General features: G+C 39.5%; 1 protein-coding gene across 1 annotated transcript in view; it reads left to right on the plus strand.

Moving 5' to 3' along the window:
- LOC130243405 (raftlin-like) overlaps positions 1–19,999 on the plus strand; it is a 227,051-nt gene that overhangs the window by 160,073 nt on the left and 46,979 nt on the right. Inside the window, exon 7 of the mRNA XM_056475567.1 lies at positions 13,747–13,862. Within this exon, the coding sequence (XP_056331542.1) occupies positions 13,747–13,862 (116 nt within the window). The remainder of the gene's footprint in view (positions 1–13,746; positions 13,863–19,999) is intronic.

The raw sequence follows: 19,999 nt of genomic DNA on the forward strand, positions 1-19,999 counted from the left end.
CTTTTAGCGACCGTGACAGGTTATGTACCTTTATTTCTGTGGATTGATCATATTTATCATTTAATACACTGTAAAAAAAAGTTGACTCAACTCAGTATTGTAAAGCAACTTGCTGCAGAGCTTTTTTGAGTTGTCTCAATTTTCAACCAAAGTACTGCAGTTGACTCAATTTAAGTTGAGTAAACAGTGTATTAAATGATAAATATGATCAATACCCTTAGAAATAAAGGTACAGAAACGGCTATTGTTGCTTAAAGATACATATTAGTACAGAAAAAGTGTACCTCTTCAAAACTTTTTAGGAACTAGTACATACCTCTGAGGTATATCAAAATGGACCGTTTAGTTACTAATGTGCTTCTTTTGAAAGGTTACCAGCCCAGTGTCAGCTGTATGTTTATTTTTAAGAGTTTAATTAAATTATAAATATTAAGATTAACATAAAGGATGACACTTTATTTGAACACTTTTAACTATTGGCTTATTAATTTCCTATTATTGAGATATGAACTGCTTATAACTAGTAGCTATAAAATATCATCCTATTCTATATCCCTAATCCTACCCAAAACCTAAACCCAACTACTACCTTACTAATTATTCCTAATTAGTAGTTTATTGAGCTAAAAGTCTTTGCCAATGGTTTGACAACAGCGTGAATTGTGCCTTAAAATAAAGTGTTACCAAATAATACAATCATATTATATATATATAGCATAAACCCAATATGACTGGAGACAAAGGATGGTGTTCATGTCTAAATCCTTAATCTATATTCTAAATCCCTAATCTTATCCAATTACTACCTTATTTCCTGTTCCTAGTTAGTAGTTTGAGCTGAATTTGTTCAATGAGGGAATCGTGCTTTAAAGTACAGATGAAATCAAAACTAACCATATTGATTTTGTTAGCTCACATTGCTAATTTTGTGGTGAACAATTCATCTGTGCATGTCATTAAGAAAAAAAAAAGATTTGCCCTTGTAATCTAAACTTGAAATCTGAAAATGCACTTCCTGATTGTTTTCAGGTAAGTTCTCAGATTACGTCTGTCTGAGGTATTGGGCGTGGCTAACATACTTAACCACACCTCTCCAACTGTCAAGAAATTGTGAGGGGGAGGAGTCTGTTAGGATTGAGTAACTTTTCTGAAACCCCTTTTCCTAATCTTTCTGAATAAAATGCCTACTTTACTACATCCAATCAGCTTACAGTAAAAAAACAAGCCACGCCCACTGTTTTTTCAATATTAATATCACGTTTCTCTACGAACTGCGTCACGATATGAAAAAAAAAACGGTCGCAGCTTCCGGTTCATGCGGACTTTAAAATATAGTGCTACCCTACCAAGCTCGGTGAATCTAAATAAAGCATAAACCCAACATCCGTCATGACTGGAGACAAATGACGGTGTTCATGTCGACGACACGTGCGGAGAAAAACAACAGGAAGAGCAGCCGTGTTAAAGCGGGAGGATGGCGAGGCGTTGCCGGAGCCCCACGGAGTCCAGGAACAATGTGATATCAAAGCAGCGCCAGCATGTAGACTCTTCATAAGTGTCTGATTACATGAAAGGCTGGAGACGCATTCATTATCAGGCCTGTGAGCACCAAATTTAGCTTCTCTTTGAGTCTGGCCTGCCAATGCATAATGAGAGCTCCATGGTGATGCATGCGCTCCTACAGAGTCGCTCGCTGTAAACATCAACACGTCTGTTATGTGTGAGCAGCAATGAGCACACATACAGTGGGGGAAATAAGCGATGAACACGTCACCTTTTTTTTCAGTAAACATATTTCTAAAGGTGCTGTTGACTTCAACAGATGTTGGGAACAACCAAAGAAATCCATATATGCAAAGAAAACAAATCTAATTAGTTTACAAATGAAGTTATGTGTAATAAAATGAAATGACACAGGGAAACAGTATTGAACACATGAAGAAAGGGAGGTGTAGAAAGGCAGTGAAAGCTCAGACAGCAGCTGAAATCTCTCAGTAGTTCTTCAGCAACCCTCTGCCCTTCATCAGTGTAAATGAATATCAGCTGTTTCAGTTCAACATCTACATTAGCAGGATGATGAAGATGAAACCAGGTTGGACATTTCAGCAAGACAATGATCCAAAACACAGCCAAGGAAACTCTCAAATGCTTTCAGAGAAAGATAAATTAAGCTGTAGAATGGTCCAGCCAATCACCTGACTTGAATCCAATAGAGAATACAAAATAAAGCTCAGATTTAATAGGCGAGAGCCACAGAGCCATCAGAAATTTTACACTCTGTTGATTAGTTTTTTTTTTTTGTTTGTTTTTTTTTTAAACAAGGGAACAAAACAGGATGCACAAAAATAGGAAAGGAGAGGAAAGAATGGATAAGGAAAAAATAGGAAAGAATGCAAGAGAAAAAAACATGGTAAATGGATGAAGAGATGGATGGACCAAGAATAATGATGGGAAAAAACATGGATGGATGGATGGATGGATGGATTTTAGAAACAATGGCTGTATGAATGGATTGATTATCGAAATGATGGATGGATGGATGGATGGATGGATGGATGGATTTTAGAAACAATGGCTGTATGAATGGATTGATTATAGAAATGATGGATGGATGGATGGATGGATGGATGGATGGATGGATTTTAGAAACAATGGCTGTATGAATGGATTGATTTTAGAAATGATGGATGGATGGGTGGGTGGATGGAATTTTGAAACAATAGATGGACGGATGTTTTGATGTGTATGTTGGATGGATGGATGATGGATGGATGGATGGATAGATTGCATGGATGTATTTTAGAAACAATGGATGGATGGATGTTTTGATGTGTATGTTGGATGGATGGATGATGGATGGATGGATGGATAGATTGCATGGATGTATTTTAGAAACAATGGATGGATGGATGTTTTGATTTGTAGGTTGATTGGATGGATGGATGGATGGATGGATGGATGGATTTCAGAAACGATGGATGAATGGATGGATGGATGTTTTGATGTGTAGGTTGGATGGATAGATGCATGGATGGATAGATTGCATGGATATATTTTAGAAACAATAGATGGATGAATATTTTGATGTGTGGGTTAATTGGATGGATGGATGGATGGGAGCAATAATTCCCCTTTATTTGTATAGCACTTTTACAATGTAGATTGTGTCAAAGCAGCTTCACATAGAAGAGCATAATAAATTGAAACAGTGTCAGTTCATTTTTCAGTGTTTAAGTTCAGTTCAGTTCAGTGTGGTTTAATAATCACTACTGAGAGTCCAAACACTGAAGAGCAAATTCATCGATGCGCAGCTCCACAGATCCCGAACCATGCAAGCCAGTGGCGACAGCGGCGAGGAAAAAGCTCAGGATACGGCCTGGTCCAGGATATGGAAACCTTGGGATTATCTCGTTGCTGGTCTTGGATTGAATCAGTGGCGATGTGTGGTCTGAGGGTCTCGGGATGAGTACTCCCAGGAGGAAATAGAGATTAAAGAGAATATTTAGAGTAGCTGCTGTTCATAGTGTATTTAAACAAGATGAAGAAACTTGTGTGGAGAACATTCATGTATCATAACGCTAAGTGATGCACTGAGTGTATGCTTTACCAAAGAGATAGGTCTTTAATCTAGTTTGGAACTGCGAGAGTGTGTGTGTGAGCCTCGGACATTATCAGGAAGGCTATTCCAATAAAAAGAACAACAGAAAAAGAACATGGATGGATAGATGGATTTCAGAAACAATGGATGGATGAATGGATGTTTTGATGTGTAGGTTAAATAGATGGATGAATTTTAGAAAAAATGGCTGTATGGATAGAAGTTATGATGCATTGGAAGGATGGATATATAGATTGCATGGATATATTTTAGAAACAATGGATGGATGTTTTGATGTGTAGGTTGATTGGATGGATGGATGGATTTTAGAAAAAATGGCTGGATGGATAGATGTTTTGATGTGTTGGATGGATGGGTGGGTGGATGTATGGATGGATGGTTGGATGGGGCAATGGAAAAAAGCAATAGAAAAAGAACAGGATTGATAATGGATTAATGTATGAATGGATAGAAGCGATCGAATAAATAATAGAAAAACAATAGCATGATTGGATAAATGGGAGCAATAATGGGAGCAAAGAATGATAGAGAAAACAGGATGGATGGGGTTAGGGTTAAACTGTAAAAACAAGAAAATATGACATATCTTAAAGTTGCTAAAACTAAAACTGCAATGAACATTAATGAATTCATTCAATTTCTTTTCGGCTTTGTCCCTTTATTAGTCTTGGGTTGCCACAACGGAATGAACCGCCAACTTATCCAGCATATGTTTTTAACAGCGGATGCCCTTACAGCTGCAACCCATCACTGGGAAAATTGAAATGAACACTGAAAGCCAATTGAAGATGTTATTAAATTCTACAACAGTATACACACTCTGAGAAATAAAGGTATGCGAGCGGTCAGTGGGGTAATGCCTTTTCAAAAGGGACACTTTTGTAGCTAAAGGGTCCTTATTAATACCTCAAGGGTACGTATTAGTATCTAAAAAGGACAAAAGTGCACCTCTTGACATTTTTAGATATTAATACATACATTTGAGCTTTTAAAAAAGTACCACCCCAGTGACAGCTCTCGTACCTTTATTTCTGAGAGTGTAAATTACACTAAAACAACACTTACTACTGTGGCTGGGAAGTGCAAAACAACATCACAAAGTGTGAAACACTTTTTCAAAGCTCGAAACAAATTTACATTTTGAAAAACATTTTTACCTATCATAAGACTATTAAACTATTTTACCAAGGATGAAACAAATTTACATATTAGAAAAAAAAATTAACTAGACGCAAAACACTTTTACCAGTCCCGAAACAAATTTACAATTACAGAACCCTTGCGGAAAGAGAATGTACCATACACCGGAAGTGACGTGGAATGTACCACACGCCGAAAAATATCAGCTCGTGTGTGACTTTGTAGACACAGGTTAACACGTCAACAACTATAAAAATCATGGTTTGATCAACTGCGATAAAACATATTAGAGCTATTCTGAGAATATGGCAGCGTGAGAGTATGTAGAAACATGTAAACGCAAGTACATGGAAACAATCAGAACGTGGCATATGTTGACTGAAAAAGATATCAAAACTGTGCTATTACCATATAGACCGGGTTAGCTCAGTTAGATAGGTCGCTTGATACTCGCACTAAACCTTTTGACCTGGGTTCGAATCCCGTCGATCCCTACTGAAAAAAACAGCCTAAACCAGCCTAGTTTCCAGCCATTTTCAGCCTGGTCTTAGCTGGTCAGGCTGGGAGATGACCAGCTAAAACCAGCTTGACCAGCTTAGCCAGGCGGGAGCCCAGCCAAAACCAGCTATGTCCAGCTTAAAAAAGGCTGGTCAAGCTGGTTTTAGCTGGTCGTTTTCCAGCTTGACCAGCTAAGACCAGGCTGGAAATAGCTGGAAACCAGCCTGGAAGTGGCCAAAACCTTTCTAAAACCAGGCTGGTCAACCAGCTAAAACTCGCCAACCAGCTTAGGATGGTTTAAGTAGTTTTTTTCAGTAGGGATGACATGTCAATTATAATTATCTCTTTACATTTATATGCTGTTCTGCCACACAAATATTAAAATCAATAATGTTTACACTGACACTGACACCAAGTAATAACAATATTTATTTGGTATGGGCATGTTTTGTTGCTGTGAAAAAGTGACGAATCTGCCAATCTGCAAACGTGAATAGTTTACATCAGGAATGGGGCACCAGTTAACACGAACACCAGTTGAACCGTAACACCGGCTTCATTCAGTTTAGTGTTAAGAGTCCTTAAGCAGATGTTTACACCTTGTAGATTTGACATCATGTCCACGATTACAGAGTACGAGTGACCCTTGTTAAAATATTGAACACATTGATGCTGTATGTCTGGTATCTGCGTCCTTTATAAACTCCACAGACCACACGTAAAGCAAAACCGCGTTAAGCTGCTCATGTGTTTGCCACAAAACGGGCAAAACAACCCTCGACTGCAGTCCACGTTCTGTCACCATAAACTTTATTTACGCCATGCACTCAACAGCACGAATTTACCACGCTCACCAACAACAACACTTTTCCCCGCGTCACTCCCAGTGTGTGGTACATTCCCTTTCCGTAAGGAATCATTCATTCATTTATTTTCTGTCGCTTTTCCGGGGCCGGGTCGCAGGGGCAGCAGTCTTAGGAGAGAACCCCAGACTTCCCTCTCCCCAGACACTTCCTCCAGCTCCTCCGGGGCGATCCCGAGTCGTTCCCATGCCAGCCGAGAGACATAGTCCCACCAGCGTGTCCTGGATCTTCCCCGAGGCCTCCTCCTGGTGGGACATGCCTGGAACACCTCCCTAGGTAGGCGTCCAGGAGGCATCCAAAACAGAGCCACCTCAGCTGACTTCTCTCGATGTGGAGGAGCAGCGGCTCTCTTCCGAGCTCCTCCCGGGTGTCAGACCTCCTCACCCTATCCATAAGAGTGCACCCTGCTACCCTTCGAAGGAAACTCATTTCGCCCGCTTGTTTCCGAGATCTTGTCCTTTCGGTCATGACCCAAAGCTCATGACCTTAGTAAGGAATCTGTAATTGTAAATTTGTTTCGGGACTTGTAAAAGTGTTTTGCGTCTTGTAAATTTTTTCTAAAATGTACATTCGTTTGGTCCTTGGTAAAATAGTTTTTCCTAGATTTATGTTGTTGGGGGATGAATCAGTTCTTCTGTTCGATCAAAGGAAAAATTTACGTTTAATTAAAATGGCTCTGATAGCAGCAAAGAAATGCATTGCTGTACATTGGAAATCAGTAGAACCACCAAGTCATATTGTATGGCTTAGAGAACTTTCTTCTTATGTTACTGTTGAAAAAATTATGTTTAATCTTAAAAAAAACTCTTCAATGTTTGAGAAGACTTGGGGTAAATTTATTGAATACATTAATAACTTGGATGTTACATTGACTGAAAATGCGGATGGAACACTTCATTGCTTTAATCCTGTATTTGTCATTATTGTTTGTTTATTGTTTATTTCCTCCTAATTTACACATCAGCTCAATGTCTCACAAGTATGTCTGTTTAAGTGTTCTGTCTTGGGAGGGTGGGAAAGGGGTGGAGGGTGGTTAGAAAAGAATGTTTACATGTATACTGAAATGACTCTGTAAATTATTGATGTGAAAATAATAAAAAATATTGATAAAAAAAATTTTTTTTCCTATGTAATTGTGTCTTATGATAGGTAAAAATGTTTTTTTAAAATGTACATTTGTCTCGAGCTTTGTAAAATTGTTTCACACTTTGTAATGTTGTTTTGCATATCCCGGCCATCGTAACTTACAGCTTTTTTTCCCATTACAAATGAAGGTTTGTGAGGAAAAACAAGTTTGACTGTCACACAAGTTTTGCCAAACATCAAACATGGAATGATTCTGAATGACGGGATCATATTGTTGAAACAACAACAAAATATTTTCCTATTTCTTTCTATTGATTTTGGGGGATGAAATATGACCTGGACGTGTTCTTGACAGGCTTTTGCGAGATTTGTTCTCCTATTTGATTGGAGATCAAAAAGATAGTCTTAGGAGATCAGCGGTGGCACAGCTTCCTCCTCCTCCTGCCCTCCAGGTGGCTTTGATATGAGTTTATCCACTGGTCCAGGGGTGGATGGGGCTTTTGCGGAGGCTTAAAGTCTCCTGATGGATTCTGCTTTTTGTCGATGCTGCTGGTGTGGCGTTCTGCTCCACTGATTTACTTGTGCGCCCGTCTAGCTTTGCTTCAGTGACATTGAAGTTGTCCAGGAGAATGTCCTTTATAAAGAAGCTTTCCTTTTGCCTCTCTGGCCCTTAGAGACAGGTTTCCATGGTGAGAAAAGTGTGAGGTGGGAGTCGGGTTTTAATGCGATGGGGTGTGGAGTCATGTGAGAGCCGCCCATCAGTCCAGGATTGAATTCGCAGATCTCCGTTATGAGTCCGCAATTAAAGATTCATATGCTCCACGGGAGAGAAACACGGAGGGCCAAAGGCTCATCACACCTCCAGGTTTAGCTCCCGCTGAATAGATGCCAACGATGTTGACTAAAAGGTTTCTTTTGTCTGACTTTTTCACCGGAGCGAGTTTTTCCCCCTGCTCAGGAAAGAATACGAAGCCGCAGCTGCGACATATTCATGCGCCTGACTATTCATGCTGTTCTGCCTATATTCAGATACCACGAAGGCACAGATATTCAGCGTATGAATTTCCAATAAGGTATTATCTCGGTGTGAAAGGGATTTTGGAGATACCTCCACTGTCATTTTCCTGATGCACAAAAGAATGGGAGTATGAATGGAAGCATCTGAACAGGTCCATGAGGGAGAGAGAGAGACAGACAGACGTATAAAAGTGAAGAGCTTTTTTTAAAAAGCAACATGAAATCCAAATTGATCCTATTTAGTACCTGGTCATATAGGACACGTTTAGATTGCAGCTAAATATGGGTGTCAGTCCTCTTGTAAGTGCTTTTAAATCTGATTCTGAACACCATTCAGAATGAAATGGAGAATCGAGCTTCTGCAGTTTCAATTTAGCAGCTAAATTTGAAACAAGGCAACAAACAGGATAAACAAAAATAACAACAATAGGAAAGAATGCAAGGAAAAGAAGGACAGTAAAAGAAACTAGAAAAGAATAGCATGGTTGGATAAATAGGAGCAATAAAGAATGATAGAAAAAGAACAGGATGGATGGGAACACTAGAAAAATAAAAGAAAATGGATGGATGGATGGATGGATGGATGGATGCATGGATGGATGGATGGATGGAATATAAAGAACATGGGTGGATGGATGGATGGATGAAATATATAAAGAACATGGAAGGATGGATGGAATATAAAGAACATGGATGGATGGATGGATGGATGGATGGATGGATGGATGGATGGATGGATGAAATATAAAAAGAACATGGAAGGATGGATGGATGGATGGGAACACTTAAAAAATAAAAAACTATGGATTGATGGATGATGGATGGATGGATGGATAGATGGAAATAAAAGAGGATGGATAGATGGATGATGGATGGATGGATGGATAGATGGAAATAAAAGAGGATGGAAAGATGGATGGATGGATGGATGAAAGAAAATTAACAATAGAAAAAGATCATGGATGGATGGATGGATGGATGGATGGGGCAATAAAAAAGAACAGAACTGATGATGGATAGATGTATGAATGGATAGAAGCAATAGAAGAAACAATAGAAAACAATAATATGGTTGGATGGGAGCAATAAATAATGATAGAAAAAGAACAGGATGGATGGATGGATGGATGGATGGGAGCAATAAAACGGAACAAAAGAAAAACTATATGATATATAGGAACATTAAAAAGAAAAGAACAACAGAAAAAGGACATGATGGATAGATGACTGTATGGATGCATTAAAGCAATAAAAAACAATAGAAAAAGAACATGATGGATGGATGGATGGATGGATGGATGGATGGATGGATGGAAAAATAAAAGAAGATTTGGATGGATGGGTTGATAGCTAGATGGATAAATGGATGGATGAATGGATGGATAAATGGATGGATAGAAGGATGGATGGATGCATGAATGGATGGAAGGGAACACTAGAAAAATAAAAGACGGTATGGATGGATGGATGGATGGATGGAAACACTAGAAAAATAAAAGACGATATGGATGGATGGATAAATGCATGGATGGATGGATGGATAGATGGATGAATGGATAAATTGATGGATGTATGGATGGATGGGAACACAAAGCAATAGGAGAAACAATACAAAACAATAGCATGGTTGGATAAATGGGGCAATAAAGTGATAAAAAAGAACAGGATGGATGGATGGATGGATGGATGGATGGGATCAATAAAGAAACAATAAAGCAATAAAGAATGATAAAAAAGAAAAGGATGGATGGACCGAAACACTAGAAAAATAAAAGAAGATTTGGATGGATGGATAAATGGATGGATGGATGGATGGATGGATGGGAACACTAGAAAAATAAAAGACGATATAGATGGATGGATGGATAAATGTGTGGATGGATGGATGGATAAATGGGTGGATGGATGGATGGATGGATGGATGGTAACACTAAAAGCAATAGGAGAAACAATAGAAAACAATAGTATGGTTGGATAAATTGGGCAATAAAGTGATAGAAAAAGAATAGGATGGATGAATGGATAAATAGATGGATAGATGGAAACCACAAAATAGAAATCACGATGAAAAAACAGATATAGAACAATGAATGGATTGGAACAATAGACAACAGGAAGAGCAATAGCATATAAACGGATAAAAAAACAATGATGGATGGATGGATGGGAACAATAGAAAAATAAAAGTAGATATACATGGATGGAAGGATGGATGGAAGGATGGATGGATGGAAAAAAACAGGAAGAAGACAAAAAATAATGGATGATGATAAGGATAATGGATGTCAAGAATAAAAAGAGTGATTAAAAGAACAGTATGTACAGAACAATGACAGCATGACTAGAAACAAAAGGAAAATAATAGAAAAAAGTAGACATACAACTATAGGTGGAGGGATGTCAGTGTTCAGGAATCATAAAAAAAGCATTCAAATCATTGTCAGCACAGCGAGCTGCACTGAAGTAGTTTGACTGCTCAAGTGATTGACATTTAATACGTCCACATCCTCAATCTGTCAGCCCCGTTCCTGCCCTGGCCTTGTAAAATATACATAAACCTTCTTGAGCATTAGCAGCTCTCTCTGGCACATACTTAAACCTAAACACTATCAGTCATTCAGGATGACCTGGCCAGACTAAACTCCACATATTCCAGCAGTCGCACTCCATCAAACGGACAATCTCTCTGCCGTCAATCTCCATAAGTGAGCCTCTCGCAGGGCCGACAGCTTATTGAGTCCACATTTGGCACGTCTGTAGAAAAGAGAGCTCTCTGTCGGACTTGCTCACCTGAGACATCAGTGTCCGTCCAACAGCTGAGGCAATCTCTCGAGTGGACTTTTCCAATTACGATCCCGACCGGGAACATCTGATGCATGGTGGCCAGAACAATGGCTCTGTTTGAAAGGCCGCTGAGATGTCTTCAATTGAGTAAGTGCAGCCTTAAATAGGTTTTTGTGATGGAAGAATGCAGGCGACAGACACCCCCCTCTTCCTTTCCCAAGAAAAGCCCCTTCCCATCGGATCCCGGCCATCCCTCAGCCCCCCATAATGTAATCTGGAGTGTCTCCCAGAGCAGACAGGCCAGCGCAAACAGTATTAGTGTGTAAATGGAGGACGGGTAATAAGGAAGCTCTTGGGCCATGAGAGGACACTGAGCTGAAATAACACAGGACGGGAGCCGCTTCCCAGACGCCCCCCTGTGCTCGTCTTCAATACTCAGCAGAGCTTATTATCCACCCATATATAAAGATCAGTCTAAAACAGGGCCTGGCGTAGGAACCACACAGGGCGGCAGCGACTCTTCAGGCCATTAAAATCTGTGTTTGAAGGAGCTTTATTTATTTCTCCGGGAATGTTCCACATTCCAAATCCGGATACGTCGGCTAATTAGGCTGGTCATTCATTAGTCTCTGTCGGTCTTGTTGCTGTCACTCTTTCTTGTCTTTGAAATATTTCAAATGACTTTCTCTTCCGCAAACATTCGCTCTCTAGATATATTTTTAACACCTAGAATTCCCCCTGTAGTTAACCACGTTCTTTCTGAGTTCACCCCATTTAGCTTCCGCTGACATTTGTTTTAAAGGAACATTCAGGGTTTATTACATGTCAAATCAATAGTTCACTCAAGAACGGAAACTATTTGCTTAATTCTATGTCATTCCAGACCTGCATGTTATTATGTGTTCTGATGACATGTTTGTTTGTGTATACACACTCACCGGCCACTTTATTAGGTACACCTGCACCTGTCCAACTGCCCGTTAACAGACATTTCTGATCAGCCAATCATATGGCAGCAACTCAATGCATTTAGGCATGTAGACATGGTCAAGACGATCTGCTGCAGTTCAAACCGAGCATCAGAATGGGGAAGAATGGGGATTTAAGTGATTTTAAACGTGGCATGGTTGTTGGTGCCAGACCGGCTGGTCTAAATTTTTCAGAAACTGCTGAAAATACATAGAGAGCAGCAGTTCTGTGGGCACAAATGCCTTGTTGATGCCAGAGGTCAGAGGAGAATGGCCAGACTGGTTCCAGCTGATAGAAAGGCAACAGGAACTCAAATAACCACTCGTTACAACCGAGGTATGCAGAAGAGCATCTCTGAATGCACAACATGTCCAACCTTGAGACGGATGGGCTACTCCTCTTCGATTTTTGCTGTGACATTCGGATAGTAGGGTCAGAATTTGGCGTCAACAACATGAAATCATGGATCCATCCTGCCTTGTATCAACGGCAGACATCCCAAGTTGGGAAAAGTAGTGGTGGTGGTTTAATGATGTGGGGGATATTTTCTTGGCACATTTTGGGCCCATTAGTACCAATTAAGCATTGTGTCAATGCCACAGTCTACCTAAGTATTGTCGCTGACCATGTCCATCGTTTTATGACCACAGAGTACTATCTTATACATACATACATATATATATATATATATATATATAGATAGATAGATAGATAGATAGATAGATAGATAGATAGATAGATAGATAGATAGATAGATAGATAGATAGATAGATAGATAGATAGATAGATAGATTTATTTTCATTTATTTCAACTTGGTAGTTTGAGAACTCCTACTGAAAAGGATCAAAATCTTTTTTAAAAATCAAAAATTTGCTCAACATAAGCTATTTATATTATTTGTTCTGTGTATAAGTATGTTCATATAGTCATATTTTAATCACCTTTATGCTATTTCAATTATGTATGATATTCTTACAATGCTATTTTACTATTATTAATACTTTCATTTTTTTCATTTATCTGAATTTTCAGTCATTTTTCCTAAACAAAAGCAGCTAACACCATGAAGCACTGCATCACTAGCACCGGTTTACACACAGGATGTTTTTCCTCTTACACCAATTTTTCGCGCAAGTAAATGCGAAGGCAAACACTTTGCACATTTCATATCCTGTGTACACTAATAAGTCGTCTCTATTTGCACGTTTGAATTAACTTTATATGTAATTTACACTCGTAAATTCTTACAGTAATTCCACATTTGCTGTAAACCAGGCATATTCATTCATTTATTTTCCTTTAGCTTAGTCCCTTTATTCATCAGGGGTCGCCACAGCGGAATGAGCCACCAACTTTCCAGCATATGTTTTACGCAGTGGATGGCCTCTCAGCTGCAACCCAGTACTGGGAAACACCTTACACACTGATTCACACACACTCATACACTACGGCCAATTAGGTTTATACAATTCACCTATAGCGCATGTGTTCGGACTGTGGGGTAAACCGGAGCACCCGGAGGAAACCTACGCCAACACGGGGAGAACATGCAAACTTCACACAGAAGTGCCAACTGGCCCAGCCGGGACTCGAACCAGCGACTTTCTTGCTGTGAGGCAACAGTGCTAACCACTGAGCCACCATGTCGCCCCACCAAGCATACCAGCTAACAAAAAGAAATCCCTTATTCCTCTTCAGAACACAACAGAAGCTATTTTAAAAAACACTGGGGGTTCAAACTGACATCCTATATCTTTTTTTTCTTGCAGATGCTCTTGTGAAGACCGTGGACAGCGTGTTTGTGTTTCAGGAGGGTGTCGAGGGCGACACCAACGCAGCTGCTGCATATGACGCTATAGTGGTGGAACAGTGGACAATCATTGACGTGAGTTACACTCAAACAAACACACCTTAACATGCTCTTCTTCAATCTATTTTTGTATTTGCATGTTTTTAGATTTACTTCAATTTTCACACAATATGGTGTCTGACAGCCGGCATCCTGTGATCACACTTTGAGTGTATGCTCTCAGAAAACTATATATGCATTTTTGCTGGAGTGTGAAGACTGTGCTGGGAGTTAGTTGGATATTAGTATGATTTTTAGATCATTTAATTTGATGGAACACTGCGATATGGATTTTATGTGTATAATCAGTTGTATATCACTGACCGGTCTATTTAATCTATTTAGACGCACAAAATAACTGTACAACACAAATTTCTCAGGGGACTACATGTGGAAACTAGTTGTGGGCAAAGCGAGACTTCATGAAACACTAAAGCAGTTGAAGCAAATCTGTCGAAACATCGAAACGTTTCGAAACCCGTCTCTAGTGACACCTAGTGGTTGTTTTATGTATTGCTCTGGAACAGCTTCAGTGAAGAAACAGTTAAGCAAATTAAGTTACTGTGTTAAACCCCTCGTTGTAGAGTTGAGGCTTCAAGTGATTTAGTAAAGCAGTGAGAGTTCCTGACTAGCATGCAGAGGTAATGTGTTCGAATCCAGGGTGATACAGCTACAGACATTAGTTTTTAAATGCTCTGTTCTTGTAACAGGTTTTGTCTTAACATTGGTCTGACATCTGAACGAACACTTTCTGAATAAACATGTCTTGTTTTAGTCATAAAACAGTAACATTATTAAAATACGTCATGTCGTAACATTTGCAACATGTGTACATGCACGGTCAACTCAGCTACAAGAGGTTATTTTCCGACCCTGTCAGTCAAACGCAGATTCACCAGGTCTCTAAACGCTTTTGAAATTACAGATGCTTTGAATCGCTGTAGTCACGTGACCTTGTGTTTCAAAACACTTTAGTCATGTGACCTGGGCAACTTTTTCTTTGGCTTTCGGCGAAGGCGGTCGCACTTTTTTCGCTCCCATATCTCTCCTGGCTGGCTCCTCTTGTCTCGTCTTATTCTGTCTCTGAGGCTCTCCAAACAAAAAAGGAATTATTAATTTGATCAACTGGTTTCTGAACGCAATTGACACCATCTTCTTGACGAGAAGTCTGGGTTTGGGGGAACCCAACTGTCCTGCGGGGATGTTTGCAGTCGGATACATGATAGACGTGTAGGAGAAGTGGCACGTTTTTTGCCTGGCCGCTCTGTCCCTGGAGGATATTGAAGATACCTACCTATTCGGAACTTTGATAACAGGGTTTCTGCTAAAAGGCTTGGGCAGGGCGCTTGGGTATCAACGATTAATAAAAGCGGTCAGTGCAGCTCAAAACCCCACCAAGCTGGCCGGCTGGATTGACACGGTGGTGAGCAGGGTTGTTGGTACTCAGACTGTGGCATTGGACTGCAAATTGAAAAACATCGGAGAGAAACAAGGGGCATTGCAATGTGATTTGGACAGACCTGGAGACCAGTGACGGACATTAGATATCTGCGAAAGTGGCAGATATTGACCCAAATTGAAAACCTTTTCTTCTCTTTCGGCTTCCCTGTGACTCTCCTGCCAGACGGCCTCAGCTGGAGACAAACAACTTTCCCCTGAGAACATGATAACAAGACGCTCTGAATTCCTGCTCCCTGTTCCAAGGACACCTATGAGAATCTACAGGATTACACACACACATATACACAGCTACAGATCAACACTACAATCACTGCCTAACCCCCCATCCCACGTCTTTGTGCGCTTTCACCCACCGGTGTTGGTAGGCGGGTCTGTGACCAGCGCCCCCTGGCTGCAGTACCAGATGGCTGCCGCCTTTATCAGACTATATCAACATCCCATGTTGCGATGTTATGTCTATGTGTTTATATGCTTGTGCTGGGGCTTCCCCTGTCTTTCCCTGAAATGTGTGATGTTTGTGTATGGTCGGGGGGTCCATTTTCACTGCATGTAAAAGTGAATATGACAAATGAAGGCTTTCCATCGCCATCATCATCATGGGGGTTTCGACCTTAGACCTTAGTCACATGACCTGGGTGTTTCGGATCATGCTGTGGTGTAGTGTTTCAAAACACTTGCGCTTCGGGATCTCCACCATGTGTCGAAACGTCAGACCATGTCAGCCATCCCTAGTGGAAACTAGCATTTTCGCTATAATCTGACATCATGCAAATTACCTATGAGTGTTCTACCCTAAATGCATTGTTGTGGATCGCCCCTGTACAAAAACAAACCATAAAACAATATATCAAGAGTTTAATCTGACAAGACTTTCAACTGCAAGCAGATTTTTGGTTTGTTTTGGCACATCCTTTAATGAATCCACCCTTATTTGGAAAGGGGGCGGGGGAGCAGCAGCTCATTTGCATTTAAAAAGACAGAAGAAAAACCAATCAACAGGAGCAATAAGGGCATTTAAAGCTAGGCCAAATGTATTTCAGCATAAAATACATCATAGAAGCCAGAGATTATTAGATCTTGTAAAAAGCGCACAGTAAAAACCACTTTAACATTTAACGCTCCTCAATTATTTGCATAGACTACTAAAAAGGCAATTAGGCAAAACAAAATGAAAGAGAGTGCAGGGTGAATATTAAAATATATAAAACAGAAAACCCCAGTCCTCGTTTAACTCATGTTTCAGTGATAGTATTTTTCATTTAAACTCTCAGGAAGGCTTAACTGTGCTTGTTGAAATCTCATATTGTGCCAGTTCACCATTGATTCTTCACAAGTTGGTCTCGCTTTGGCTTATTTTGAGCTAGAAGTGTGTGAGAGAGAGTCAACCAATTGAGTGCTATCAACATAATCTGAGCTTTATTTTATAATCCTACAGCTCTCAATCGCCTATGCTTTTAGAAAACAGTATATCAGGAGTTTAAACTGACAATACTATCAATGTTAAGCTGCTTTGAGACAATCTACATTGTGAACAGCGTTATAATAATAAAGATGAATTGAATTGAATGCTATTAGCATAATCAGGTTTTGAGATTTATTTTATAATTCCAAAACACTCAATCGCAAGTGTCTATACTTTTAGAAAACCCTAAATCAGGAGTTTAAACTGGCAAGACTTATGACAATTGTAAGCAGATGTTTGTTTTAGAGTAACTGAGGCACGTGCTGTAAAGGCTCCTCCCATATTTGGAAAGAGGGGCGGGGAGAAGCAGCTCATTTGCATTTTGTAAAACACACAAAAACAGTGTCGAAGAGCAAAGAGGACATTTACAGCTAGTAATGATCAGGTAGTTTGTGCTAATCGAGTTTTGAGCTTTAATTTATAATCCTACAGCTCTCAATCGCAAGTGTCTATGCTTTTCGAAAACGGTATATCAGGAGTTTAAACTGACAAGACTTTAAACTGACTGAACTGAGGCACTTGCTGTAAAGGCTCCACCGATATTTGAAAAAGGGGCGGGGAGAAGCATCTCATTTGCATTTAAAAAACACAAAAACAGTGTCGAGGAGCAAAGAGGACATTTACAGCTAGTAACAATCAGTTGGCATTTCTGTGTGGAGTTTGCATGTTCTCCCTGCGTTCGCGTGGGTTTCCTCCGGGTGCTCCGGTTTCCCCCACAGTCCAAAGACATGCTGTACAGGTGAATTGGGTAGGCTAAATTGTCCGTAGTGTATGAGTGTGTGAATGAGTGTGTGTTTCCCAGTGATGGGTTGCAGCTGGAAGGGCATCCGCTGCATAAAACAAATGCTGGATGAGTTGGCGGTTCATTCCGCTGTGGCGACCCCAGATTAATAAAGGGACTAAGTCGAAAAAAGAAAATTAATGAATGAATGAATTAATTAATTAATAATCAGGCAGTTTTGTGCTATCAGCATAATCGAGTTTTTAGATTTATTCTATATTCCTACAACTCTTAATTACCTGTGTCTATGCTTTTAGAAACCTGTAATTAAGAGTTTAAACTGACAAGACTTTAAATGTAAGCAGATGTTTGTTTTTTCCAAGAGTAGCCAAGGCTGTAAAGGCTCCTCCCTCTTTTTTAATGGCGGATCAGGGAGACGCAGCTCATTTACATTTTTAAAACCACACAAAAAGAGTGTCGAAGAGCAAAGAGGATATTTATAGCTAACAATAGTCAGGCAGTTTTGTGCTATCAGTGTAATCGAGTTTTGAGCTTTAATTTATATTCCCACAGCTGTGTCTACGCATTTAGAAAATGGTATATCAGGAGCGGCGACACGGTGACGCAGTAGGTAGTAGGTACAAACCCAACAGATCACTCAGATCTTTAGGATCATATAAACTAGAAATTCCAAGAGTTCAGTCATTGCAGGATGAATCGCTTTCACCAGCTACGCCCCTCACTGGTGGAATCAGCTTCCAGAAATGATCAGATGTGCTCCAACATTAGGCACATTCAAATCAAGACTGAAAACACATCTGTTTAGCTGTGCCTTTACTGAATGAGCACTGTGCTACGTCCGACAGATCGCACTATTATGTTTTTCTCTTCTTTTTCATTCTTTTATAGCCTGTTTAACACATTTTTATTAGTTTTTATATGTTTTTTAATCATTTTTATTATTTTTAATATTATTTTATTATTTATTGCCACTGTGTATGAAATGTGCTATATAAATAAACTTGCCAAATTAGACGACATATTTAATTTCATTTGTTAAGCGCAAAGATTTGCTTCAAAACTATTTCTAAATTCTGTTCTAATTTCCAGCAAACAAATAAATAAACAATAATATCCAAACACACGTCCTATTCTTATGCCCCATATGGTAATGCAGACGTCTCCAAAACCTGACAAGTGGACAAATCTAAACTTGTTTTTATTCAAACAAATATAAATGTGCATATAATAAATAATACTAATGATATTATTATACAAATGCAAATTATAAATAAATAAACTAAAAAAATCCCCCCGAGATGAAGAACGCATGGAGGCAGTGGTTTTTATATTTATGTAGAAAATAATCATTTTTATAACATTTTAATCCTTTATTGTTTTCATATGTAAAGATATTTGTGTGTTGCTGTACATCCTGTGTGTATTAAGCAATGTGTAAGCGTTTGGACCTGCATATGCGCATAACTAATGTGCTTTGCGCTGGACTTTAGACCAGCTTTTAGTTGCTCAAAGGCAAGGTCTATTTCAGTTCTTCAAAATAGCAACACATCAACAATGTGCCTTAACACACCTACTTTCTAGACCAGCACACTCATGAGTCCATAAAGTGGTGCAAATGGATTTGCTATTTAAACAACATGGTGAAAAACGTGAAGATTACTGTTTGGCCGGTCTAAATATAGCAATAAATCACGCCAACATGCCTTGCGCCTTATTGCACTGGGTGTATGATAGGACTCAAGATGTAAGTAGATGTTTGTTTTAGAGTAACCGAGGCACATGCTGTAAAGGCTCCTCCTACTTTTGGAAAGAGGGGCGGGGAGAAGCAGCTCATTTGCATAAAAAAACAGTGTCAAAGAGCAAAGACGATATTTACATTCTGTTGTAAAAAAAAATGCATAATAGGGCCACTTTAACATTTACCACTGCTCAATTATTTGCATAGAATACTAAGAAGGCAATTAGGCAAAACAATAACAAAAGAAAGGAAGTAAGGAAGGAAGGAAGGAAGGAAGGAAGGAAGGAAGGAAGGAAGGAAGGAAGGAAGAAAAGGAGGGAAGGAAGGAAGGAAGAAAGAAAGAAAGAAAACACATTGTGAATGTTAAAATATATCATAGAAAACCTATTCCACTCTTTTTGAGCACTGCAGGAAGGAAGGAAGGAAGGAAGGAAAGGAAGGAGGAAAGGAAGGAAGGAAAGAAAGGAAGGAAGAAAGGAAGGGAAGGAAGGAAGGAGGGAAGGAAGGAAGGAAGGAAGGAAGGAAGGAAGGAAGAAAGAAAGAAAGAAAGAAAGAAAGAAAGAAAGAAAGAAAGAAAGAAAGAAAGAAAGAAAGAAAGAAAGAAAGAGAAAGGAAAGGGAAGGAAGGAAGGAAGGAAGGAAGGAAGGAAAAGAAGGAAAGAAAGGAAAGGGAAGGAAGGAAGGGAGGGAAGGAAGGAAGGAAGGAAGGAAAGAAGGAAGGAAAGAAAGAAGAAAGAAAGAAAGAAAGAAAGAAAGAAGAAAGAAAGAAAG

The sequence above is a fragment of the Danio aesculapii genome, chromosome 16 (genome assembly GCF_903798145.1).
Source record: "Danio aesculapii chromosome 16, fDanAes4.1, whole genome shotgun sequence".
Taxonomy (NCBI): Eukaryota; Metazoa; Chordata; class Actinopteri; order Cypriniformes; family Danionidae; genus Danio; species Danio aesculapii.